Source organism: Corapipo altera, unplaced genomic scaffold (assembly GCF_003945725.1).
Source record: "Corapipo altera isolate COAL_440 unplaced genomic scaffold, ASM394572v1 24b, whole genome shotgun sequence".
Classification (NCBI taxonomy): Eukaryota; Metazoa; Chordata; class Aves; order Passeriformes; family Pipridae; genus Corapipo; species Corapipo altera.
The window spans coordinates 10,651,500-10,679,308 of NW_020884888.1; the positions used below are offsets into that span (position 1 = coordinate 10,651,500).

The window sequence follows — 27,809 nt, forward strand, 5'->3', positions numbered from 1 at the left end:
TTTATTCCTCCTAATTATGAGGTGGGGTGTACATGACTGTCATAGAAAAACCCTCTACAACTGTTCCAGCCTTGTGAATTGACTAGATTGCAAATTGACTTGACCAGACTGTGCTAGTTGTTCATTATATCAAAAATGAATATTTCCATAATTCTGCTATGTTGCGGGTTGGTTGGGATTTTTGTTTTAGTTTTAGTGGGTTTTTCCCTGGTTTTTTTTTGTTTGTTTGGCTGGTTTTTTTGGTTGTTGTTTTTTTTGGTTTGGTTTGGTTTTTTGGTGGGGTTTTTTTAGGGGTTTTTTTTTTGGTTTGGTTTGGTTTTTTATTTATTTGGTTTTTTGTTTCTTTGTGGTGGGCTTTTGTTTGTTTGTTTTTTCTTCAGGTTTTTTGTTTTGCACTTTTGTGTGTGCTTTTGTTGTTGTTTTTTTTGCTTATTTAAAATGAATGGTTAGAGAGAGGCTTGGCATAGAAAGAACCAGATTCTACAAACCGGTAAAGTGTGGAGCTCTTGCCGAAGTCCCACTGACATCCATGGGGTGAAGTTTGCCCTGTTAAGTTGCCATAGCCCTACAGCGCAGAGAGGATTATGTATGGAGCATGGTGGAAATGTGTAGGATTTCACTGTTTCACTTTCCCTCTTTTATATTTTTGTGTGTGTTTTAGACCTTATCTGAAGAAAGGCAATCTCTGCAAAGCCTTGCCATGGCGGTGGAAGTCCCAGGACCACTCTTGGGTATTTTAGCATAGGATTGTAAAGTCCAGGTTGCATCCTGTTGCTTGGTAGTTATATATTAATAAATTGTGGGTCCAAAGGGCTTCTGTTACCTTGTCTAGAAGTTTACAAGAAACTTTTCTTTATTTCTGTTGCCTTTCTTCCATGTGCTGTACTACAGAAACACTGGTCTTGTTGGTCAGTTTCCTTGTTTTTCCTTTTCTATTTTGAGAAGCCTGATGCCTTTACTGAGAACAGTGCTGGTAGGTTATTTATGTGTTCTGCCTAATTATTTCATGACTGTAAGCATTTTTTCAACTTACAGTAAAGTGAGAAGGATTAGTTCAAGCCTCAGTAAAAGTCACTGTACATTTATGTATTAGAATCAGCTGCTTCTTTTTAATCTGTCTCTTGTCTCTAGGACCGTATGGAAGCATTCATGTAACCATGAATTAAACCTACTCATAGGTTTGAAATGTTTCCACTTCTAACTTCTACCGCAAATTAAAAGCAGGTAGGTGGTCTTAATAGGTATCTCAGTAGTGAGCACAGTGAAAGAAGTTTGTGGAGAAAACATGGCTGCTGAATTAAATTTAGTTTATCTCACACTGAAGACTGGTATGCAACTTTTTTATAGTATGTTGTGTTTATTATGTGGAAAGTACCCATGCTTAAAAGAGGCTTTTAAATCACTCACTTTCTCTGTGCATTATTTTAGTGGGGTAACAAAAAGGCTTTTATTATGGAGTGCTTTGCTATTGTCCTTTATAACCATTGTAGCTCTGACAGAGAAGGATGAATTCTTTTTTTGGCTCACTTTCAATAGTATTAACAAGCATCTAGGCACCTTCTGACTGCAGTTGCTGGAGCCTGTCAGAAAGCAGCTGCTTGTGCCAGCTTCAAAGTAGATCTAGATCCGTGGATGTCCGTCTGCAGTTCATGGAGTTTCTTTCTACTACTGAGATGTTTCAGAAAGCTGGCTAGGAAATGCAAACCTGTGCCACATATCACTCTACAAATGTGAACTTTAGAGGGATTTGCTTCCACTGAAATAATTTGAGATCTGTCATTTGGAAAATGTTGAAAACCAGGCATTTAAAGCACTTGCAGTGTTTCAAGAGAATATGTAGTCGTTATTGTGGAAAAGTTCGTATGAGGTCACCTGAACCGTTGCTAGGTTTGTGAGACTGCAGTGGGAATGTTTTCCCTTTTCCTTTCTCTGATGTCTCTGAAGGAAACAGACTTGTCCTCTCTTTTCTGCATAAAAGAAAAGGAGGATTGTAGTATCTACAAGGCCCTATCTGTGTAATACCAAAAAGAACAGGCATTATTACATGTTATATAGAGTTAAAGTGAACATCACTGGTCAATGCATAGCTAATGCTTTTGATGGTATGATGTCTGATTTGCTGACATACACTGCCCCCACTCCAGCCCCAAGTAGTTTTATACAAGGTCAGTAACTGCAGACTTGGCTGTAGAGTACTTAAAAAGAAAAAAAAAATTAAAAATAAAAATAATTTAAAAAGTCACACTTTCATTTCAGAGCTATAAATTAGTATTAAGGTGTCTGACCTTGTTTGTCTATTCTTGCAGAAAACTAGATGCAGCTTTATCGCTAGGGAACAGATATCTTGTGTAACTTACTCCTGACTTACTTGCTGCTCCTTAATCAACTTCAAAACTCATTCTTTTTTCACTTCTCCCCTGAAGTCTCTTCATGTCTCTTCCATTTCAGATGTTTTCAGTTTCATGATTATTTTATTACCATTGCTTTATTTTCTTATCTTTGTTCACTGTGAGATCTGGAATTAACAAGTCCAGGTAACTCATATTTACAGCTAGTTCTGCCAGCCTCAGAACACTTGCCTTCTTTTCTTCCCACCCACTTTGGTACTTTGTCAGGAACACTGTTGCAATTGTCTCCCACATTAGAGGACAAGCTTTAAAAAACAAAATAAAAGCTTGTTTTTAAGAAACAGGTTGATGTAAATCTATGTAGCTACTTATATTGATGCTGTTGGTGTTACGAAGGGCAAGAATTACATCATTTGTAAATTGATGTGAAGTCCTTAAACTTTGCACTGCATGATTGTAAGGCTGTGTTGGCATGATCTGGATGTATGCAAAACTCCCATGTCTCTCACCTTCTGCTTACAAATAACAACTGTAGCTAAAGGTAAAGGTATGTGAGCAGAAGATGAATGCAATTTTTTTTTTTTTCTCCAACAGGCAAGTAAGAGTTTGTTTCATAGAGATATAGAAAGTCAAGGTAGTTTGACAAACAGTAAAGCCTTGAACTTCCTGCCATCACCTCCACGGGGAGGAGCGTAGAAGCTGCAAGTTAGTGACTGATGGCTTCATGACTCATTGGGTGTATACAGGATAAAAAGTGAATGTTTAGGGAAAACTTCCCATGGAAGAGGAATTGCTGTATGCTGATAAATAAAGCAGTACCTCGCCCTGCATATTTGTAGAGAATGCTATTTGCTATGCACACAGGAAAGGAAAGGCAATATCTTCATCACTGCTAATTTTACAGTATCCTGCAGAGGTCTAACTGAAATGTGTATTTTCAAGGCAATGTAACAAATTTTTGTAATTGAGACACGTAATAGAAATTGTTGGTCAAATGCAATACTGACTTAAAAGTATAAGGGGTTTGGATTGTTTCTGAACTAATCTTTTTTTTTCCCCTTTTTTTTTAATGTGATACAACTCTTTCTATTTTTCTCTGCCAGGAGCTTACACTGATAATCCAAGCTGTATGTTTAGTCTTTTTATCTGTGAGAATACAGGTTATCTCTTCTTAAAGAAGAGTTGGGTTTGGTATTTCAGTTCAGTTTTTTGGGGTTTTTTTCCCCTAAACACAGTTTTGTCTTTGGCTGATTCAACCACTAAGCTTTTCAGGCTTTGTAGGGTTAGAGTGCTTTTTCTGTACTCTTCTTTTCTGCACCTCGGTTTATGTTGTTTGCGGGGTGAAAATGATGTGCAGAATCATAATCTTTTCTTTTCCTGCATCCTAAACCAGAAAAATTTAAAAAATGCAGGCAGTAAGCCTGGGTAATAATTTCTGAGTAAATATTTTACTGCTTTTTCCATCTGTTACACTAAAATCAGACTTAAACTAGGCATAAATCTAGTCAGAAGAGGTCACTGGGGTATTAATCATCAGAGTTAATCCTCTCAGACGTGTGCTTGGTATGAGGCCAGCTATTCAGAAATTTAACAGCACACATATGTTGCTTATCTGTCTGGCACCTTGCCAATGAAGTGAACTTTGAATTTGTGGTGGGTTTCTATCTCTGTAAAGTACACTGCTTGTTTGGTGCAAGCTGATGCAGCTTTTTTGTATATCACACATTGTGCATCGCCTGCTACTGAAGAATGTGTTCCTTTCAGGGTGGTTTCAAAGAGCTATAGCCTAGTGTTGTATGGTAAGAAGTGATATCATTCACAGTTGACCTTTTCATGGTGCTTCCCTGTGAAGTATGATGAGCCAGATTTAATACTACTAACTCAGAGCAGAGGAGGAGACAATATTTCAAGTAGAGTAATACTGTGGAACCCAAATATAGCTGAATGAAACCTCACCCTGCCTCCACTCCTGGCATTCTGACTTGGAAGAAACATTCATGTATGTAAATACAACTCTTTCTTGAGTCAGGTCTGGACTGGACCCAGCATTTCTGTTTCTCACCTCATTGGAGCAGGCTTCATACTCGACAGAAAAAGTATTATATCATATCCCAATTATGAAACTGATTCATCCCCTGGAGCATGGAAAACAAACAGTAGGAGTGAGTGCATTATTTAAAAATTAGTGTATTTTTAGAGAAGAGGTAAAAATAAAAGTGCAACTCCATTGAAAAATTTCATGATAAAGAAAATGACTCGCATTAGAGGAATTTTTTAAAACAATCTGAGATTATGGCTGAAAGAACATGTATCTCTTAGTAATGTGTTTATACTTTTCTTGCAAGAAATTGTTAATTTTCTTCTTGCCTTTTTTTCTCAAGGAAAAGAATGAAAGCTCGTGCTCCTCCTCCACCAAATCAACCTTCTGCAGCAAGTAGAATTCACAATGAGCGCAAGTCCCCTGCAGAGACAGCTGTAATTTCTGATCAGAACCTCGTGAGCATGAAGGAGAACATGATAAACAGATTGGTGGACTTCACAGTCATTTTACCCAGCGGGGCGGAGCAGAAGAACACAGTACAAGGAAGGTAGGGCTTTGATTATCTGCCACTTTCTGGAGCCCCTTGTTCCCAGTGGGATATTTGCTGATATTGGTGTCTGTCTTTCTGACTTTATGGGATTTCTGTCATGCGCTTCTCTGCATTTTGAGCAGCTGCTGCACCAGAGTCCTGAGAGCCATATATAAAGGACCCTCTCTTCTGGGGCAGGAAAGATTTAGCAGCTACTGTGTCACTGACCCTATGGACCACAATCAGCACATGTGCATGTATTTCATGTAGTGCCAGTAGGCTTAGATTGTATCACATTTCATAATCCAGAATGGGTTTGGTGCAGTTGAAGTAGGTGGCTCCTGGCAAACAGCAGTCCTGACAGTATGACTGCCTGGAATCATGCCAAAAAGCAAGCTTGGAAGATGAATGATTCCTTACATTCAGAGATGCCACCTTCACAAATACTTTGCAGTTGTGTAGACAGCAAAGCATCTGCTCATATTTAGGAAGCCTTTTATATAAAGAAGTGTATTTTTTTCCATAAAGAGGAAGAGGTTCTCCTTGCTACTTACTGGGTACAACCAAGGGCAAATTGTATTGGAAATGCAATTTTGAGGTAATTTTCTTCACTATGGAAACTCTTTCTTATCTTCATCCTCTCTGTGTGAATTGGTTTGAAAGAGGGAGATGTTACTTTAGGAAATAATTTGAAAAACTTTTAAAAATATAATCAATACTGTGATGAAACTGTAGCAAACAATGGTGTGGTCAGCAGCAGATAAGAAATTGTAGGAAGTGTAGCATCAAATTTGGAGGATATATAGGTACCTGTTGATAAAGCAGGGTCTGTGCTTATTTTACATTTGGGATTTTCAGTAGTTAGTTGCATTCCTGTAGAACTACTCTTTTTGGTCTGATATATTAGTCTGTTTTAACTGTTTGCCTGTTAGTGTATTTTGATGGCTGAGAAGGATGTGTACAGCAGTTGTTATTCACTCTCAGGAGACTAGTGCAACTTGTGTGGGTCAGTCCCAAAGCCAGAGTGATGTTAAAGGTTTGAAAGGAAAGCAGTGCTTATCAGGGCTTTTAGATTAGACATGTAATGATTGAGTTTTTATGGGGAGATTTAGATTTAATGAGAGAAAGAAGAGAACAGGCCTGAGAAGTAGAACAGGACACGAAACTCACAAGCCATTAGATCCCAAAGAAAGGTGATATTTCACCGTCAAACTCAAGCCACCTGAGAGCTGACAAGAGGCTGATACTCATGCAGCATTTTGTATTGAGACATAGATAATTGCCATATGGTTAGAAAATACTTTCTTTTCCCTCAAAAAAACATAATCCCAGAACAAACAGTCCAAGAGCACTAGAAGAATGGTGTTTTAATGTGGCTTTTTGAAGAACATAAAAGCTAGAGGAGCGAAGAACAACTAGAAAGTCCCTGTACAATAAACATTCTGTGTCTTGCACAGTTGTTTATCACTACCTATCACATACACTGAGACTGAGTATTTCATTTATTAGAGTCTTTAGTCTGTGGACTAAAACCTGAAAGAAATGTTGAAAATGAAACTTCACATGTTTCTGTGGGGTTATTTATATCACCTGGATTAAGCATTCTAAGAAACCAGACTGTTCTCTTTGTTGTTTGTGAAGGTGTTCACTTCTCTCCAGTAACTGCATGACAGGTGTAGGGCTCTGATTTAGGTGGCAGTTAAATTCCTGCTTGTGTTAACGTGCTAATCTGCATATCACCAGTGCCTAACCTAGGTAGTAGCTGTTCTCCATCAGTGCTGTCTTGAAGACTTGAAGTGGAGAAGTCAGTGACACACGGATAGTCAGCTGTGGGAAGTGGAAGATGATAGAAATTGAGGAAGGGGGAGTAAATCATCCTAACAGGTTATGAAGTAGGAAAAGGATACTCTGTAATGAGCCCTGTATTACAGTGCCATCAGTCTGTGAACAAACCTCATATGTATTGCTGTTCTTTCTAATAACTGGAAGATGTGATTTTCTGTACATTAATACTGGTAATGATTTTAGGTATGTGGAATAGTAAAATGTCAAGAGTATCTGAAATTTGTAGTGGATGAACTGTCTTAAATATCTGGGTTTGGGTGAAAGCCCAGGCTTTTTCAACCTTTTGCATTGTTTTCACATTGTGAACTGAACAACTGTGAAGACAGTGGTAGTCAGAGGTAGACATTAAATGATGAAGATACTGAATTTTTAAAAAAAAATGTTTTGTTTTTTTTTGTTTGAGGCAAGTATAAGAGCCAGTACAAGTAATGAATTTTCTTTCCCCGTTCACTATTTTAACTGTGGTGATATCATAAAAGGGCATTGCAGAAAACCTACTGTTGTTTATACTGCTGTAAATCTTCAGTATTTTTGTTGCCATCATCAAAACTGCATTCTGCAAAATCTGCTTTTGGGCACCCTGGGGAAATAGTTTTTTTATTGCGGAAAAATTTGCAAAACCTTGCCCTGGGCATCTTCATAATGAAAAATTATTCTGTAATTTCACGAAAGCAGTTCACAGAACAATGAAGTACACTTGATTATATTTGAAAAGATAAATACTGTAGGCAATTAGTATCACTTAAGGTTATTCTAAATCAACTAAGTTAAAAGTAAAAGTTATATATTTCAATTTGTTCATTATATGTGAGCAAAGCAGCATGTTGTTAATTTAGCTTTGTTCTCTATATAGAAAGTTTGTGCTGTTTCAAGATATTTTATTGGAGTCTGGAACTTTAAAACAATTTTTTTAATGAAAGTTTACTCAAGCTGAAAGTCTCTCCTTAAGAGTTTATTGCCATCTTGTAACAGACAATTTGTTTGGAACTATGTAGTGCAGATTTTAAGCTGAATCCTTAGGGAGTGTGTGCAGCAATAGAATAGTATTAAAAAAACAGTTTTCTTTTTTTTGAAATAATCAATCCCTGTGAACTCTACTGTAAAACATGTAGAAGTATTCATGAAAAACTGTTAGCCTACTTCCCACTGAAAAGGACTATAAAATAACCCCACAACTATTCTATGTTTGTGTTTTTTGTATGAGCACTAATTGACAGCTGAATGCATAGGCAGAGCGTGTGCCACATGCGTTTTATGCATATAGATCTGTAGCAGATCCACACAAACTGTTAACAGGTCTGAGAGAGGTGATGGCTAGACATTTAGACAGAAAATAAGTGGGAAAGCTCACAAGAGTTACCAGAAGCCTTTTCTGTTTGTGATTCTCACAGGTAATGTTTTCATTGGGTAACCTGTAAATGAAAGGATGATGCATCTGTCTCAATTCACAGTGAGTGACATTGAGGAGAACTTCTCGGTTAACACAGATACAAAGTGTCAGCAGCTTGAGAATTCAGTAGTATTTGAAATGCATTGCAGAAAAATGGGAATGTTTGAAGCTAAATGATGTTTGGTTTGGAGTTGTCATGGATGCCATGGATAACCAATACGCAGAACAGTAAACTGGAAAGTTGTTGCTCCTACTGTTGTCTTACATGTTACACAAATTCTCTCATGTATATGATGCACAGGGAGGACACTAGAATAAATAATAAACTAGCCGAAGCTGTAGTCCTATTCTGCGAGTACTCAGGGACAGAGTTCACTGCAGAGTATGCAGAGCCTAAAACTAATGTCATCACAGAAAGAATATTCTCACATAATTGGCAGTAATAGACTCATTATTGCAGATTTATAGCTCGGCGTACAGACCAGTGTTTCAAGAAAGACTGAAAGTGTGAAATCAACCCAGGTTGGTAAAACATGAAAGAGCTGTTGTCAGAAAAAAATAAACAGGGCGCATGGCAGAAGGTTTAAAAATTAGCTTAACTAAATACTAAATAAGAGTCAGGTCAAAACTACAGTAGTTCAATGCAGGTTAAGAAAAAGGAGACAATCTTCCTAGAATAATTTACAGAATAATTTATGTTGGAAATGGGCCACTGTAAGTCACCATTTCTAGGCAAGTTTGAATACCTCCAGGGAGGAAGTTTCTGAATGTCTCTGTACCCCTTTTCCAGGACTTGACCATCCTCATGGTGACAAAATCTTTTCATGTACCTAAATGGAATTTCCTATGTTGGTGCTTGTCTTTTGCCACTTACCCTCTTGCTGTTCACTGGCAAGAAGAATCTGGCTCTGTAACCTTACCAGTTCATACTTACAGACAGCAGGAAGATATCCCTTCAACCTCCTTGTCTTAAGGCTCAACAAACCCAGTCCTCTGCCTCGTCTTGTGTGTCATCTTAACGTTCCTTCTGTGGACTTGCTCAGTTAAGGAAAATAAGAACCAAATGTACATGAGCAAAATAAGAAAAGAAATAGAAAACATTTATGGGTGTCTGTTTATCATGCTTCCTGAACTTGTTTGGATACAGCTTGCTATCTAGTGTATACATGTCTGGTTGTGTAGGAAAAATTTTAATCTTTACATGGAGTGCCTGCTGTATTTTGGAGCATGAGAAAATAATAATGACTAATGCTATTTTCTGTTTTTAAATGCAGATAGTGAAAGCATTAGAGATTTCAGGTCACCCCCTTTACACTATAGTGTTTCTTTTCCAGTCAGTTGTCACTGTAGATTCCTAACGTGTATCTGGCATTGATCTAAATAAAGAGGATTCTTTCCTCCAGTTTGAGATTTGTTTTTTGTCATAGAATGGCTTAGGTTGGAAGGGGCCTTAAAGATCATGTGGTTCCACCCCCCTGCCATGGGCAGGGACACCTTTCACTAGACCAGGTTGCTCAGAGCTCCATCCATCCTAGCATTCAACACTTCCAGTGATGGGACATCCACAGCTTCTCTGACCAACCTATTCCAGTGCCTCACAACCCTCACAGAGAAGAATTTCTTCCTAATATTTAACCTAAACCCACTTTCAGTTTAAAGCCATTAACCCTTGTTTTATCACTTCATGCTCTTGTGAAAATCTGTCTCCAGCTGTCTTGTAGGCTCCCTTTCAGATACTGAAAGGCATTTGTAGAATGAAGGTAGAAGGTAATAAGAAAGTTGGTTTCATTTGATAGAATACAACTTTACCCTGCACATTTATTTCTTAGATATATAAGGCTGTATTTTTAAAATGGATTTCTCTGTGTGATCCAAGAAGATTAGGCCAAACCACACCCAAAACAACTCAGTTGTTCTATGTGTCTTAAAACTATAGGCCTTTGCTGCATTTTACTGGAGAACAACAGGACACAAGCAGTCTGAAGCTCAAACTTGACACAGCTTCAGCGTGATAAATATTGCTGAGAAAGTAGTTATTCTTTACTGTCCAGAACTGGCGTCGTCAAACAGCTTAGTAACTGAATATCAGGACAGAGCTGAAGTACTCTCCTTACTCTCAGAATAGCCATATGGACCTTCTTGTTGGAGTCTTAAATTGGGTTCACCCTCCAGTTTTATTTTTGTTCTCTAGTATTTGCTTATCAGTGATTAACATTTGGTGTCTGTTACATAGTGTTTGGTCTCTCCGTACGAAATTTCAGTAACATCTTACTAAAATAAAAAAGGTGTTTCTTAGCTGAGTAGCTGGAAAGGCAGGAGACATGTAAGTTAATTTCAGCTTTAGAGTTAATTGTTTAGGATCAGACCTGCCTGAATTTCAAAACAGAGTATGCTCTCTACCAGATCTCGAAAGCAACTTAAAAGACAGTGCAGATATGTGGGGAACGAGATGTAAGCAAAGGAAGGACTGACTCTTTACATCTTCCAAGAGCCATATTCAACCTAAGGTTAGAAAGAAAAGTTGATCTAGATTAGTAGTTTACAATTCTCTTGCTGTGTTTAGTGTCTCTTGTCTGTGTATGGCATATACATGGAGTTAACTTGAAATAAGAATCCGATATAAAATTAAACTGAACTGTATTAAAGTTTAGAAGGAAAATCTTTCCACTTGGAGCCATTGAAATTTGATATAAGAATAACTTCATTGGTAAGGACCTCCCAGCTCTCTTACTTCCCTTGAAACACATGAATTTTGAATTTTGCTTGTGAAATTCCTCTTTTCTCTTTCCTCTTCCCTTTATTTCTTTATACTTTAGAAGTTTTGTGGAAAATTTTCTCCAAATTTACATTTTGGGAAGAGCATACTATTCATTTTAAAGTTGTTTCAGAAGCGTCGGAGGTATTGCTTAATGTGTATTTTTAAATGGTATGGATGAAGCCTGATATACTTTTCATGGAACAATTGTGTATTCTGAGTAGCATGGCACAGGTTGGGATGTTGCAGACTTCCTTATATGTTACGTTTAATACATGCCTGCTCTGTAATCAGCAGTAAGATGAAACTTCAAATTTGACTGGATTTTTGAGTTGTCCATTGTCCAGACAAATTTGTTCAACTTGCATGATTGAGTCTGATTTTCTCAGATGGCTGGTGTGGATTCTGATCTCGTTGTAGTTGTGGTACTGTTGCTGCTGAACATATTTTATAATTTCAGTGGTAGATGCATGGAATCATTAACTGTTATTTTGATTAAGGGTATTTTTTTAATATTCTTCTTACAAGAGGTAAGATAACTGTCCAAATTTGAATGAATTATCACAATATTATGCACTATAAAAATATATTAGTGTTCTACTTGAAATAGAAAAGTCTAGCACATAGAACAGCAAGGTTACTTGCTTTTCTGTGAAACGAAAACACATTCATATTTTTCTGAGAGGAAACAAACACATTCATATTTTAGTTTAAAAGCAATATGTCTCTAAACAGACAAGCTAAAATCTGTATCAGGAGAACTGACACTTTCTTAAAGTACTCACTGCTGCACAGTTTAATGAATATTCATATAAATATTGGTATAGGTGGAATTCTCCTATAGTTTGGATTTAGTTGGTGTAAATGTCTGTTGGTGATTTGTTGCATATGAATTGAACATGGTTGTGAGATACAGACATTTTCAACTTGCAGACAGTACCAGAATAAGTCATCATTGAAATGACCTCATATGGTTTTGATTTAGTTACTGAATGTTTGTATTTAGGTGGTCTCTATGTTAGCAGTTGCCAGAGTGTTCTAGTTTTTCTGAAGCCTCCTATACATATTAATGACATCTGTTTTCTTTGTTTGATCTTCAGTCATCATCTTCTGTGTTCTTTTCAGTGAGATCACATACTTCAAATTTTCCACACTTGCCATTTTTCCAGCTCACACTGTGTAGCTCAGTTAGGTAACTGTAAAGCAGGTCCTTTCTCTTCTCTTGCGTGGGAAGAGCTGTCGTCTACATATATGTGAGTCTTTTGACTGTTAATAAGGAATTGTTTTTTCCATTTTCATTGTCTTTGCCATTAGCTCTCTGGGGTTTTTCACCAAATTCTTGATCAGTTGTTGGCCAACAACATACCCACAGAAAGGAGAGTGGCAGCCTCCCAGAGAGTAGTTCCTGGATGCCAACAGCTTGCAGTTTGAAGGGCAGTTCTTGAGCTACAGATGTAATGGTGGTAGCTAATAACCTGTGAAGGATTTTATTTTCTTTGAATTTGCTTGCATTTTGAATCTCTATACAGTTTTTCCAGTTTAAATATTAGAAGAGGTGACAGTTCTTTTGACAAATATATTGTGTATGCATTTATTTTCACTTCTGCTAGAAGACGAATATCCCATTGTATATGACAGGCTTCAGCTACAGCTGGAAGTTTTTTTTTCAACTTACATTGTTTTGTTAATGACAGACACTGTTTTGTGAAAACAAAACTTTTCAGAAAAATTACCAGTTTTAATAAATCTAGTTTCTCTGATCTTGTATGGAATTTTAGGGGAGAAGGCTGTAAAAAAAAAAACAAACCTCAGAATCATGGTAGAAGAGAATTTCAGAGGTGTGGGGGAGCACAGTTCATATCATGTGTGTCAGGAAGTATCAAGCTCCTATTGAGTTATTGACACAAAATGGAGTACCTCTGTGCAGAGGCATGAAATAAGAGAGGGATAGTTGCGGACTCTTTTAATCTCGCAGTTTAAGAATCACATCTACAGTAAGATGATTACTGATAATGCAAACACTCAAAACTAGATATTTTTGTACAGGGTTAATATCCTCACCAAAATAAATATGGACAGGATCTCTTGTACTTCAAAATACTGCTGGTGTCAAATGGATATGGGGAACTCGAAATTGTAAGCTGGAAAAATAAACCTCTCCACTGTTTGTTCCAGATTTAAATGCTCCATTTTGGGTTCTGTTATGTAGAATTTACTGGACTATGAATGCATAATTTACTTATATTTTGTCTTCAGTTAAAGAACAGCATTTGAATTGGAGAGTTTAATGTATGGATTTAGGAGATAAGATACATGTTGTCTGCTCTTGGCTTATGTTGGTTAGTGCTATGATTGGCACTGTTGTCTGCCTCAGAGTGAATAGTTAATTGCCAGCTCATAAACAGGCACTGAAGTGCAAACATATTAATTCCTATCATTTTATCTGATCTATTTAGCATTTCAAAGCACTAGCACTGATCACTCATAAAGATGGTTAACTAGTGAGACATCCACAGCTTGTATTGTCTTTTTTCCTCCCATCTTAAAACTGTTGTTTCTCATGCTAATGGTGAATGTCTTCTTCCTTGCAGTAAAGCAGTGATGGATGTATTGGTTGATTTATGTAGCCAGTATCACTTAAATCCATCCCAACACAGTCTTGAACTGAAGTCTTCGGGAACTCAACAAGTTCTGAGTTACAAGCCAAACACTTTGATAGGAGCACTGGATGTAGAGACAGTACTTCTGAAAGAGAAGGTTCCTGAAGAGAAGGCAAAGCGACCTCTGCCAAGAGTCCCTGAGGTCAGTACTCTGTCGGGCTAAAATGGTGCCATGAAACATCATTTCATTCCTATGATTTCAAGCAGTTCTTCCAGTCTTTTCATCTTGGAACTGGATTGGAAAGATGATTGACTATAACCTGCTTTACTAGCTTAACTGTTTTGCATGCAGATTGGTAGAGGCTAGTCTAGACATTTAGACAAAATGTTATGTTGCATGTGGTTGGATAGATGGAAATCTGAAGATCGGGGTGATTGAAATTTGCAGTGATGACTGAAATGAAAGTTATGGGGTTGTATGGAGGTACATGGAATTTTGGTGATATTTTGTTTGCCATCTTTATTAAAGATATGGGAGAAGACTGATCGTTAATAAATGTATTTCACATTACTGTGAAGATTCAGAAGTAGTCATTTTCCAAATGTTTGCTGAAATTTTTATTATTCTGAATCAATATCTAATTACACTCTCATACCTTTCAGAGTGGTACTTGTGAACATTCACAAATTACCTCTGCCTCTGATTCCTTTTCTTTCTTGACCTGTTCTTGCTAATGTCTTCTTAGTGGCAAGGGACATCTGAGATTTTTTTTTTAAATAATATTTTTTTTCAGTGCAGTTTAAATTTGCCTGAGAGTAGTCAAGACAATATGGAATTCCCCAGTGCATTTCTCATTGTAAAATAGTTTAGCCATCACAGAGGTGAGACTGAGAGTTTGTGTTTGTTTCTGCAGAAATCTGTGAGGCTGGTAGTGAACTACCTGAAGACACAGAAGGCTGTGGTTCGAGTTAGTCCAGAGGTGCCTCTCCACAACATCATCCCGGCTATTTGTGAGAAGTGTGAAGTCAGTCAAGAGCATATTGTTCTTCTGAGAGATGGCATAACTGGGGAGGAACTGGAGCTTACCAAGTCCTTGGAGGAGCTGGGGATAAAGGAGCTGTATGCCTGGGACAGGAAAAAAGGTGAGCTGACACTGAAAGAAGTTGCTGCAGGGTTATATGTTGTGACAACAATAGTATGGGCAACTTAAAAGTATTTGTGCTGCCATTCCTCTGGAGTCCAGCTGAAACAGCAGAGTGACATCTCAGTCCAGAGAGCAGCATGAGTTTGTTCGGTAAACCATGTCCCAAGAAACAGCCAGGTCAGCAACATGCCCAGCCATCCTTGGTTGCTCTTGGGCCCAGTGCCAGGCTGGGCTGGACACTGGCAGGGTGCAGACTGGCCTGGGGCAGGGCAAAAGGAGGAGCTTTGCTACATCCTGGAGCTGCTGTCAGTAGAGGTGTGTGTACCACAGGGGCCTCAGCCAGGCAGAGGCTGTCATTTACCTGTGCTGTGGGTTGGAGAGAAAGAAAGAAGAGACATGCCATAGTCATGGCAGCTGTGAAAGCTGAGAGGCAGAAGCGACAGACCAGGGTTTATGAGAAACAGACTGGATAGGCTCAGCAACGGTTCCTAAAGAGCAAAATTATTGACGGTTTAGTGAAGAGGAACTAAGAGGTATTTGTATTTGAATTTTTTTTTCTCTTGTTTATTTATCCTCACTTTCTGTTCTGATAGACAACATTGTAGTAGCAGCTTCTTAGACTTGAGTTTTATCAACCTGATTATGTATTCAAATAGCATAATTATGTGATGTGCTTTAAAATATACCTGCTTTAAAAATACATATTGACAAGCACTACTTCCTTTGAGGTCAGAAAGTGATATTTATTAAAATTGTCTCCTGCAGTTTGTCTCAATTGCTATCACTTCCAGCACAGTAAATATCCTTATTTATTGTTTAGATAATCTCATTCTTGTAGGTGCTGAGCTGCAGGCTTATTTTTTATTTATAAAGTTATTTATTTATGTTGACGTTCTGTCTCTTCTTTCCAACTCCTTTGATAAGTGACAATTCTACCTCTGTGCGAGTCAAATTTCAATGAGTTTAGACTTCTAAGTAAACTAAATATCTCCTTTTCCTTTGAATTGTTAAGATACTCAAAAAAGAGGTTGACAACGTCATAGCTCAATTGCATGTTTGTTGTTTTAAGACGTTTACTTGTAATTAAGCTAACCATTTTTGAGCAATGTATTGAACAGGCAGAGTATTCAACAGGATTCGTTCAACATACTCCCATTACTTACACTTCTGCCTTAAAGTCTTTCCTTTCAAACGACAAGGATGACATATATGCTTGTACACTATTGGTCCTTGAATCTGGTTGTAGCCTATACAGTCAAAACCAAGACTTTACTACAGGGCCGGGATTATAGCAGCAAATTATATTACACTTTATAGTGTGCTGCTCTCTACATTAGATCTTTTTAATATATATTTTATTCTTTTTTAACCTTTCAGTACTTTTCACTATGATAAAATCCTCCTGATCCTGAGTGTGTTTCAGCCTTTTCTGTCTTCCTGTTACTCTGTACTGTGGTGTCTGAAAAAAACAGTAAATGCACATAAAATTTACAAAAATGTTTCCTTTGTTTCATCAAATTCCTTCTTCCATATTCTCATTTGTAATCTCCAAGAAGAATAAACCCATTGGTTTTAGTAGCTGTTGGTCAATGAATTGTGCATTGAGTAGTTATCCAGCCTGTTTAGTTATCAGAACATACAGATTTTTTGAATACTTTCCCTCTAACAAGTAAGGCGTTAGAGGTGCTAAAAGCTTAGGCTGTGCTTGTAAGAGCAGATTCTAGAAAAACTCATCAGTCTTTCCTTCCCTGAAACAGAAACACCAAATGCTGAAGAATTGTTAAAAGACAAGCTCTGCTGCCACCTGCTTACTTAATTCGATTTAGCAGTTGAAGCACCTTCATGAGTGAATCAGGAATTAATACAAACACAGCTAAACTGCTTCAGTAGCAGCTCTGCATGTTTGTTGTCAGTCAACATTTTTTTCTGTAATACTTAGCAAAAAAAGCGCTAGTAATAATTAATGAATATTGTGCCTTACAAGGCAATATTAGAACTTTAATGTGTTTTCTCTTATCCTTTCATTGCCTGCCTTTTCCAGTTCCTCCATCAAAAACTCAGTCTGAACCTTCTCTGAACTATAGAGGTACTGTACAATACTGCTGAAGGAAAACTGTCTGTCACTTCACGCTATGTTTAATATGGGTTTCGTAAATAGATCTTTAAGAATGTTGAGTAAATGGCTGTGGAGAAACAAGCTATTTTCAATCTGTGTTTTCTTTTCAAAGTGTCGTTTATGTGTCTGTGCTGCTGGTCAAAACAAACACACTGGCTCTTCAGGAATTGTCATTAAGATGCCAGTGATTAACAAATTCTGCCATTTAACTGTTCTGTAGTATGATATGTTTCTATACAGATACCAAGCCTGTTCAGGTTACCTAAAGCATGATTAGCTGAATTTCAGAATTACTAACATTTCAGAGGTCTCTTGGGTTGAAAATTTATTTAATAGCAAAGGTAGAATATTTTGAGGTCTAGGAGATCTTCCACTGTTTTCAATTTACACGCAGCAAGGCATTTTAATATCAAATTTATATATACACATTGGATAACCTAAAAGATGCTGACTTCTGAATTGTTACGGTACGTGGGGTTTGTTTAGATTACACCTCTGCTTCTGCTTCTAGTTAAACAGAAAATGTGTGTATATTTAGAATGTCCTTTTCTTCCACTAACTCTGTTCTTATACATTGCTTAAATTAATTATCCTCAAGAAAGGCATGGTTAATTTTTAACTGGCTTTACTTCTTTGCATTACTAGTAGACACAACATAACCAAAATAAAACTGGATACTTCTTTAAATTTTCGGGAAGGAAGAAAGGAAGCCCACCTCCAGTGGGTGGCAGCCATTGAGCAACTCTTAGCTCATGGCATCTTGGCTTCACTAATGGAGTACTATGCCCCCTAATCTTCTGTCATTACTTGCTGTGGCTTCCTCTTATATGGAGTTTAATGCTAGAGGGAATATCTACTGTATTTGTCTAAGAAAAAGTGGTACAGATTAATGAAGACTCATTGTTTTGGGACTACTGGCTGTGTTTAAATCCCAGTTTATTGGGATTATACGCTGCTTAATGGCACAGTTGATAATGAGCTGTTCCTGACGTTAGTTATGCTAGATTTTCAGCATTATTGTTTATAGTTGAAGACTATGTGAATATGCGAATCAAGATCCATATCTAGTTACAGCCCAGCCCCAAGCAGAAAACCAGCAGTTTCTGATGAACAAATGAGCATAGGCAGTGCTTAGTATTAAGAGAAGTATTATTTTATTACTGTATTTGGTATCAGTGTAGTTGTAGCCTTTCTTAAGGATAGTTTCTCCCTGTTTTCCTTTGAGTTCATCATTTTTACAGTTCTGCTGCACTTTGAACTACTGTATGTGCTTAACACCTTCTAACACCTGACATTGTTTATATGCAGTAGTGATCTATGTGGAAATCATGTGCTTTGTGTGATATGCAAATAAGTTTAGAGGAGTTCTGGGATTAGGATTTTTTTTTGTGAAGGAAACCTTTATTTTATGTTGACAAAAAAGTAATTTTGAATTTGCTTCTTAATTGTTATTAAGCAAATAAAATATTAACAAAATAAAATTCTTCCCTGCAAATTAAACTTTCCCTATGCTAGTGAAATGCTCTGATGTGTTTGGAACCAGAGAGAAAGATTTTCAAGCATTGTGCAGAGTCCATTAAAAAGAGCGAGAGAGCTTTACAGTCTGTATATTGAATGGGAAACGTGGTTGTTTCCTGTACTCCATGACTGTATCATTTTGCTCATCCAGCTTGCAGATGAGAAACTGAAGAGGGAAAATGGAGATAAAACAGAATGAGAATTCATACAGTTCCTTAAGCAGGTTCAAGGCAGTCACGTGTTTGAGCTCTTACAGCCTGAAATAACTATAAAGTCCCGTTTTTTCCCACCTGAAGTAAAAGCACCAAGATAAGAAGAGATGAACACAATCAGCTGGTCTAAGTTCTAAGTAGAGCCCTGTTTTCAAGGGAAAGGTCTTTTTCTGATTTATGGAGCTTTATCAAAATCCACATTGAGAATCTTTCCTTTAACTTCACAGTATTAAGTCACACCTGTGAATTGTTAAAGACATTCACTACATTCACTATATCATCTTTTTTTTAGGTGTTAGGGTTTTTTAGTATTACAGTACTCTATGAGTTTTAAGTGAGACATCCAACAAGCATTTTTGAAGACTAAGCAATTTGCTCATATTTTGCCTTTTAATAACGGTTACTGAATTGTGATTGAAAACTTAGTGCAGTTTATTAAATTATTCCATTTGCCTCAATTAGATTTTGGAACATACTAGAACAAATAAAAGCTTGATGACAAATAAAGTACAGATCTGGCAGTTACTTAGATAATCCAGTCCATAACATCTCCAGCTTAAAAAAAATCCAGCACCAATCTAGGATGCTTTAAAATACCAAATCTTTATTTCAGAAATGTAAAAACTATTCCATTAAAATTGTTTCAGAACCAAATCGAAAGGCTTCAGTAAGCAATGATGCAATAGAAAAAGAAAAGACACGACTTCTGGGATTGTTTAACGCTGATAGAAGAAGTAGCAAGGTAAGTGTTCAGCAGTGTACTGCTTAGTAAAGAGAATTTGTTTCGTTCTAAATCTGTTACGTCTGTGGGGGGGTGCCATTTTTTTGGCCTGCCTTCCTTTTCCTTCCAGGGAGTAAGTAATCTGTTAACAGGTGCATAAACTGTGTGTAATCAGTGCAGCCTGATGGAGATATCAGCTGCTTATTGAAGGAGTCAAGCATGTTGACCATTTACTTTTTCCTTTGTTTTTTTAATGCTGTGGGTTCAATAAGTGTTAACAACAGGCCATAGTTTCAAGCAACCTATGTCTGCTTATTAGTACTGCTCAGATTATAAAATGCATTTATGAAAGAACTGATGTAATACAAAACAATTAAGATATCAAGTAGATGTGTCTTATGACCTCTTCTGTGCATGGGTGATAATCTCTTTTTTAAAGCATTATACCTTTGGGAAGCTCCGTGCAGTCATGCTATTGCCATCTCCAAGTCTGTAAAGCCGATAAATCTGGTGTAGAAGTAACTTGCAGTAGTGAACTGAAGGATCAATGTCTGCTGGAGTATGTTAGACATTTTAAACTTTGTTTGTAATCTTGAATTGGAAAATGTAGAAATTTCATATAAAATAATTATCTTCTATTGAGAAACCTATATGAGAATTTTTCATTTCTCACAGAAATAAAAGACAGGAAAATTTTCTGACTCAAGAACACAGAAAAACAGTGGGCTTTTAACTTCATACTTTTCTAAAAATAATAGTGTTAACCAATTTTGATTGTAAAGTATTTAATACTCTAGGATGTCAGATTAAAAGGGAATTTTCTTTTGTCTAGTTTAAAGAACCCTTCAGGGCTTTTGGAGTGGAATTATAAAATGTGTGTCTGACTAAGTGGCAGTAAGAAACAAATGCCTGTTAATAGGCTGGTGTTTCACTTACCCTTCCAGTCTTCTCAGTCATGTTTTTAAACTGTGAAAGCTTTCCAAAATCTCTATTAGTTCTTTGCCTTTTTGGTTATGATCAAATTTGGAGTGCTTTTGCTGGGGAATAGGTTCCTTTATGAACATTGTGAATTACTGTGTTGAAAAACTACATCTGTCGTAGATGCTGAACTATTCTTACCATCCTATAAAGGACACATGGAGACTGTATTTTATGAGATAAGAAGTCAGTAACTGTCAGAGTGGTTTTTCTACAGAAAATATTTCCAGTTTAGAAGGGAAAAAAGGCATAAGTGGAGCAATAATGCTGTATTTACCTGGAAGAATCAAGTAAACAAGGGAGCTCAGCTTGAGCTTCTACAGGATGCTATGGGACTGTAGTTCCTCTGGAAGAATCAGTTATATTACAGCAAGCAGTTTCTGCATCATTGTTTGTCCTCTGATTTAATTTTTGCAAACTTGGGTATGAAGTCTGCCCTTGGAGTTCTAGCTCCTGAAGCAGATCAGATTTAACCTTTAAATTATTTATGCTTACAACCTTAGAAAACATTGATATGAAGTATCCTAATTCTGTGGTTACTGCAGTGGATTTTTCACAGCAGTTTGGGATGAGTGTTTCAAGATAGCAAACTCTTCTCTTTTTTTTCTGTTCTCTTTCTTGTGTTTGTTAATCAAAGGCAAAGTAGGCTATACTATGAGTTTTTTAAAATACACATTTTAATAGATGCTAAGGATATTGAGGATGAATTAGGTTACAAGTAGTACTTGACTTGGGAGAAAGTCTGAGAAAGTTTCTAAATCTGAGGAAAAGGTCTAAGTCTTTCTTGCTGTTAGTTCTGACAAGTTAATTGATTTTTCTTGGTCATTTCTGTGCTGGATTCTTACTTTCAAATGTCAGTTACTCATTAGGAAAAGAAACTAAATCAACCACTTTGTTTAGTCAAGCAAGGAAATCACTGTTGCCTTTTACAAACCTCTGGGAGTCTGAAACCCAATAGATGGTAGAAGTACTGAAAACTGAAGAACAGCACATCACACAGGAGCAAGCAGGGGTTAAATAAATAGCCATAATACATCTGACTTGGTATTGTGAAAGGTTTCTATCCCAAACAGCAATGAAACTGCTGAACAGACTGAGCAGAATGAAGGTAAATAATTAAAGTGTTTTTAAGAAAGGATTTGGTAAGTTTATGAAGGGATTGTGATTTCAGGGAACTGGAATCAAACCCCCAGAGTGCCTAAACTCTGCTCTTTATGGTTATTCTTACATTTTTACTCCTCCACTAGACTTTAAGTTGGTTCTGCATATTTGTTTTAATTTTTTTGTTTGTTTGCATTATGATTTGCAGTGATGTGTGTGTGTATGTATGTGGTCATGCACAGTCTGTATTTTTGAACTATTTGATAGGAAGAATTGTTCAAAGTATTGCAGAGTTGCAGGCTTTTACAAGGGGAAGGCAATTTCTTTTGCAAGGGAAGAAGAGTGTTTGCCTGTGTTGCAAACTGTCCTGGATCAAGTGTCACTGCACGCTACAGGCCTACGCTCAGATTTCCATGCCCACACACATGCTTTATTTCTCAGCTAACTCACTGAAAGCAGTAATCCTGATGTGACAATACACTAGATCTAAGTTTACTAAAAAAAATTTCTACTGTATTGAAAACACCATGACACAGAATGAAAGCAAAGTTCTATTCTCATGGTTGATACAAATTTCTTGAAAGTATTTCTTCGGTTAACTTTGTACTGGCAGGCTTAATGCCAGATCAGGTATCATCTTGTTCTCTCCATTCTAATTTTATGCTGGATCAGTTACCCTCTGTTCTCCTGCAGCTGGCATAAAAAAACATAAAGGTGGCATGAACTCCCTTTCTTTTTGATGTTAAATGTAGTCATTTACCTGAGGCTAAATCCAGATCAAATTGGCACTGCTAAGCAATCCAGTAGAGCAGAGGTCCTGAGCAGACAATCATGGGATCTAGGCTTAAGCAGGGTGTATGCTAGCGCACAGAAACAGTTCCTTCATGGAGAAATGGCAAGGAAGAAGTTCCCTGCTTGTTCCCCTGTGTCTGTGGGTATAGCAGAGACTAGCAGTCTGGTCCCCAATATTACAGGAAGTAGTTACTACCTATTTTCATCCTTGCCCAAGAATTGTTCTTAAATCTTTCTGGTAATGAATTTCTTAGCACCTTGCCTACATCAGAGAATTTTGCAGACTACTTCAGAGTCTCTCAGCAATCAGGTCCAGTTTGTCTTGGTTCTGTGATGGGGTTTGGTGTTTTGCTCTGGCATGTTTTTGCAGTTTTGTTTCCTTTGCTGCTGCTCTGTAGGATACTTATTTGTGTTGCAGACAGAAGAATACTTGAGGATGAACAGAGATTGTGGTGAGGAGGATGTTTTTAGTTCAGCATCTACAAGTGAAGGAAGCTTGGATGTAAGTACTAACACAGCTTGTAGATGCTATTGCATTCCTATTAGATCCTGCAGTTTGAATTAACCAGAAACCGCTGCAGTTCCTGATGCTTGGCCAAGTAGAAGTAGAAATAGCTTATATTTTAGCAGGTTTAGTTTTGTGAGTGCACAGTTCGCATATCTTCATGGAGTTAATGCGTTTTCTTCAAATGAAACTTGCCAGCTTCACTGTAAATAAAAGGGTTTTTTCAATGCTAAATTCTAAGCTGTTGTGAGAAAAAAGTTGTTTTAACCAAGGTTATATGTTGTGACTGGAAGACAGTGACAGTGCTGCATGATGCAAGAGTATGTTTGTCTTTATCATTTATCAGTGACATTTAAAGGGGGCTTTTTTCTTATAAAACCACACCTTTCATTTTGATCCCTATGTATGAATTCTGCAGCATGGCAGCATTCCATTTGTTTCATAAGAAACTTTGGGGGTGAAGAGTACTTTTATTTAAAACACTGGAAAGAACAGAAAGAATTTTTAAGTACTCAGTAGGGTTTGGGGTACTAAAATCCTGCGAACCGCATTTAGAAAGGTTTTTAAGTGACTAACATATTACTAATTTATGAGTATTTAGGCATCTAATTAGGAAGTGTGAATCCTAAATATTTTTCTAAGACTGTTCTGGATTTAGTAATCATAATAAATGGCATGTATTTTTGTTGCTTTTTTTTTAATCACATGACTTTTTATCATATTTTCAAAACCTGCAGAAGACTCCGATGGCATGATAGAAGCCTGAAATGTGAGGCTCAGCTCTGAATCCCCCTTTTACAAACAAGTCTTTGGAAAAGGAGTGCTGATCTGCAAAATACAGAACTCACTAGACACAGAGAAGGGTGACAGAAAAGTGTGGAAAAAACAGAAGAGTGAGAGAACAAATCTCTGATAAATAGCATAATACAAAAGGAGTCCAAAAGGAGAAGTAGGTGGAAGAGTGATTGGCTGTGAGGTGTAAAAACACCTAACTCTGCAAATCTGTGAAGACTTCCTAATGAAAGACTACTGAAATGGGAAAGCTGCTTATGACACTAAAAACTTAGGCAGCATTATAAAGATGAATATATTAATAGATCTCTCTTGCTGTAACAGAGTCCTAGTTAGAGGGTGATATGGATGATTTAAATATACTAAGTAAAAGTATAGAAAAAACATCACAAGCTTTGCCAAAATAAAATCATCTTGTGGTTTGTATTCAGTGCCATTTTAAAACAATCTCAGTATCTTGATACCCAAGTACTAGAAGAGAAAGAAGAGAAAGAGTAGGGATTACAAGTGACGGTGATGGTAGTTCAGATACTCTCAACTGTCTTTTATACAAGTGTGTTGTGTTCCTCAGAAGAGAGACATGTCTTTTTTAGAGAAATTTATAGGGTAAATCATAAATTAATTTTTTTTCCTCTGACATCGATGAAAAAACTGTTTTGAACATGTAGGTGTCTTGTAAAGGTTCAACTCTAAAGGGAGCAAAGGGCACTTGAAGAGATGAAAATGTTTTCTTTTTATTCAGTTACATGAACATGTCAGGGATTTAATTTCTTCCCCTTTCTTCTTAAGAGCAATTAATCTTCAAGAGCAGCGTAGCCCTCGCTGAGTGTTTATGTCTTTCACTCCTGGCTTGACCACCTGTATTTGTAGGAACACTGATCCTGCTAAGACATAAGCACATACTTAAATGACTGTGTTGACATAGTTCCATTGACTTTGGTACAATTCTGTTCAAGCTCATAGAAGGTATATAAAAGAAATCTAACAGATCCACTTCAGCAGCACAGGAGGTCCGTCCTTTGAAGATGCTAGATGGGCTCCAAGAAGAAGGTCAACAACTGTGATGCCTTCAGTGAAAAATTCTAATACTGTAACCTTGGCATAGGTAACTTTTATTAAGATAAAATTCAAGTGGAAACACCAGTGAAAGAACTTCAAACTTTCAAAAATTCAGCTTAGGAGTTCCTTATGGGCTAGACTTTGAGACTCTTGATCATTCAGAGTAATTTGTTATTCTGCTTGCTTAAAGGATATCTCATCTCTTCAGTGTAACTGAGTATTCTTATTCCAAATAAGTGGTACCTTACATAACTATATATATGAAATGCACATTTAGAGATCATTATATAGAAATTTCATTGTGCTAAGGTAGGATTCTTGGCAAAATGTCATCCAGTAGAGGCTTCCTCTTCTGCAGTTACCTCGGGTCTCCTTTCAATTACTGTTTTGGGTCATCTGAAAGTATTTTGCATTTGCTATGTGGGTAACCAATGCCAGTTTCAGTTTTATTTCTGAAAGGAAAGCATGCTTTCAGCATAGTGCCAGGAGATACACTGACTGTATCAGGAAAATTTTTCCTGCCTATAACAAAATAGGTAACTCATGAAGTACTACCTTTTTCTCACTAATATGTGGTGGTGATTTGCCCTGAAATGTAGAAAAAATAATAATTCTATTCAGGGTATTGATTTGGGGTTTTGTTTTGTTTTGTTTATTTTTAAACTGGGCAATATGAAGGAATGGAATAAAGGAGTAAAAACTAAGAGACCCTTCATGTTTATTCAACAAAAATAAAGGTGGAGAAACAAGAATGTTTTAACATCTTAGAGAGAGCTTGTTGAAATGCAAGAGAAGGCTTTGCCATGAAAATCCCCAAACTGCAACAGTTCATTATACCACACATCAGTAAAGGACATGAAATCCAACAGCATATTGTAAATAAAGAAGAAATCTTTTCCTTAATATGGGAAAAAAATCAGTTTTGTGCTAAGCAGATGAGTTTTATATTGAGGTCAACTTCTCAAAAATCAAGTGCTATTTAAATACACTGGGGTATAAATACAACAAAAAAATAAAGCAGTTGGAAGTTGCAGCACGGTTAACTGTATTCTGCTTTTTCTGTGCCGAAGGAGCTGCAGTTAAGAACAACTGGAGGGGAAAAAAGGAACTTGAGTTTTCTCTGCCGCTTGGTGTCACTGTCCTCAAATAAATAGTTGAAATCTGGCATTTGGAGCAGTACTACAATTAGCTGTTTTTATTTTTGGGCCTCTGTGTTTTCATAAATTGAGAGTGGAAAAAAACACATCTCAAGGACTGAACGATCTGTAGTTCTGGTGTGGACTTTGTTTATGTAATAAATCAGCTTGGGAAAAAAATATTTAGAAGTACAGCCAGGAATACTTATCAGAGGATTTGAAACTTCAGCACAAAGTCTTATCACACAAGGTTTCTCTAGTTCAAACAGGGCTTCAGCAGTGCAGAGGACTTTCATCAGGACCGTTTTTAAAACACCTAGTCTTCAGTGTATGACTGAATGTAGTTGTTACCTATAACAGGCTCAATTCATTAAATGAAGCAGATAGTCCAGTAGTTCTCTGCTCAGTGAATCTGCCATGCTATGATTACATATGTCCATAGGCAAAAGTACCAGGGAAAAAAAAAAAAAATTTTAAATACCAAACAGTTATCACATACATTTAGGGTATGTTTGGGGTTTTTTTTTTATTTCATATTACCTGTATAATTGCAAGATCGTGCTCCAGAAGAAAAGTTTGAACAAGTTTGCTAATGTTTGAAAAAAGTCATCGAAACTTCTGGTGCATTAGTAATCTTGGCAATCACTTCTTAAATGATGGCAAAAACTCTTTTCCTTATAAAGGCTTTTAAAACATATATGATTTACCTTTTCAAAGCTTTGTACTCTAATTGTAGTCTAACTTTTACATCCTCCTTTATGGCAGGAGTTACACCATTCATGATACATTTTCTCAGTTCAGAATGGTTGGAAAGAAGGATCAAGTACAGTTATACAAATGTGATTTCTCTTCAACCATGTCAGGTCCCAGGTGATCCGCTGATACCCTTTACTGTGAAGGACTTCGTGGCACATGGGCAGGTACTGTTAAGGTCAGTAGGAATGAGAATACTGCCCTTGTCATCTAAATGGAAGTTAACAGCCATCCACTTTTAATATTTCCTTGCATCTGAGAGTTATATTTGCTTTAAATTCCTGTTTTCACATTCTTGCTTCTTGGTCTCCTGACAATGCTTGAGATGTCTTTATTTGGTATTAGCAGGATCAAATCTTGGGATAGTTATGTTGCATGTAGTACAGTTAGAGATATCTATTTACACTGTCAAAGATGTAGATAGTGATCTGACCTTGAAACAATTTTGCTTAGCGTGTTTTTATTTGCGAATCACAAAACTCACCAAGCAGTATGGAGAGTCTCCAGCAGACAGGTCTGTTCTCCCCAGTCTGGTCTGTTCTCCCCAGTCTGGTCTGTTCTCCCCAGTCTTTTACTACAGAATGCCTATAAACCAGTAGTTAGATACCAGAGGATGACTCTAGGGACGATATAGCTACAAATGTTTTCATTTGTGCAGCTGTTCATATGATTAGAAGAAAATGAGATTTATTAAATTCCAGGTATCTCAGGACGAGGTTTACCATTGTGGTAGAGTTAGTTTCATTTTGATATCCTGTGATGCTCTGTGGAAAAAGCCCCCAAACTATTAACTTGCCTTGGTAAGACAAAAGGTTTGCTCAAGCCAACTGGATTGTGGCTGGCATTGAGAGAATTCCAGTAGGTAACACAGATGACAATGATCAACTTTGTTTCTCCTTGTCTACTGAGTGCAGGGCAGGAAGCAGTTTGCTTTATATTTAGCAATGGAAATTTAACTTGGATACTAGAGGGGGAACAATTTGACTGTACGGAGGTCTCACAGACGAGCAGGTTATTAAAGTGACCATGAAATCCTTATTATCACCTGTAAACCTCCAAAATTTTCTAGAGGATGAGCTACACATACTTGATTCTGTCTCAGAACAGAGGGATAAATTAAGCAGACCATGGAGGTGCCTTTCAGCCAGATTATGACTGCTAAAGAGATGCAGCTGTATCTGCCTCCTTTTGTGGATATTAACTGTCTTCATTCATGTGAATCATAGACAGTTTTACATAATACAGTATCTTTAGATTTTTCTTATACTATATGATAGCAGTAGGCAAGAGCTTGAAACAATGGCTGCATGCCACCAGACTTCAAGTTTTTGCTCCAAAGTGTGGTGTTACTAGACCTCTTCAAAGAAAAGGTCCTTGGAGCTAGTGCAAAAAAAAAAAAAAATCATCTCAGAACCAGCTGAACTACTCCAGCTCAACAAAAAACAAAAAAAAATAGCCCGAGGCAGACACCTG

General features: G+C 37.1%; 1 protein-coding gene across 2 annotated transcripts in view; it reads left to right on the forward strand.

Moving 5' to 3' along the window:
- The window catches only part of LOC113947382 (protein cordon-bleu-like), a 109,388-nt gene that overhangs the window by 37,094 nt on the left and 44,485 nt on the right, over positions 1-27,809 (forward strand). The window contains exons 2-7 of one of the 2 annotated variants that reach the window (XM_027643886.1): positions 4,730-4,936; positions 13,500-13,710; positions 14,423-14,651; positions 16,695-16,739; positions 19,147-19,241; positions 22,510-22,593. In XM_027643886.1, the coding sequence (XP_027499687.1) occupies positions 4,730-4,936; positions 13,500-13,710; positions 14,423-14,651; positions 16,695-16,739; positions 19,147-19,241; positions 22,510-22,593 (871 nt within the window). The remainder of the gene's footprint in view (positions 1-4,729; positions 4,937-13,499; positions 13,711-14,422; positions 14,652-16,694; positions 16,740-19,146; positions 19,242-22,509; positions 22,594-27,809) is intronic. The other variant, XM_027643887.1, reaches the window with a different exon arrangement.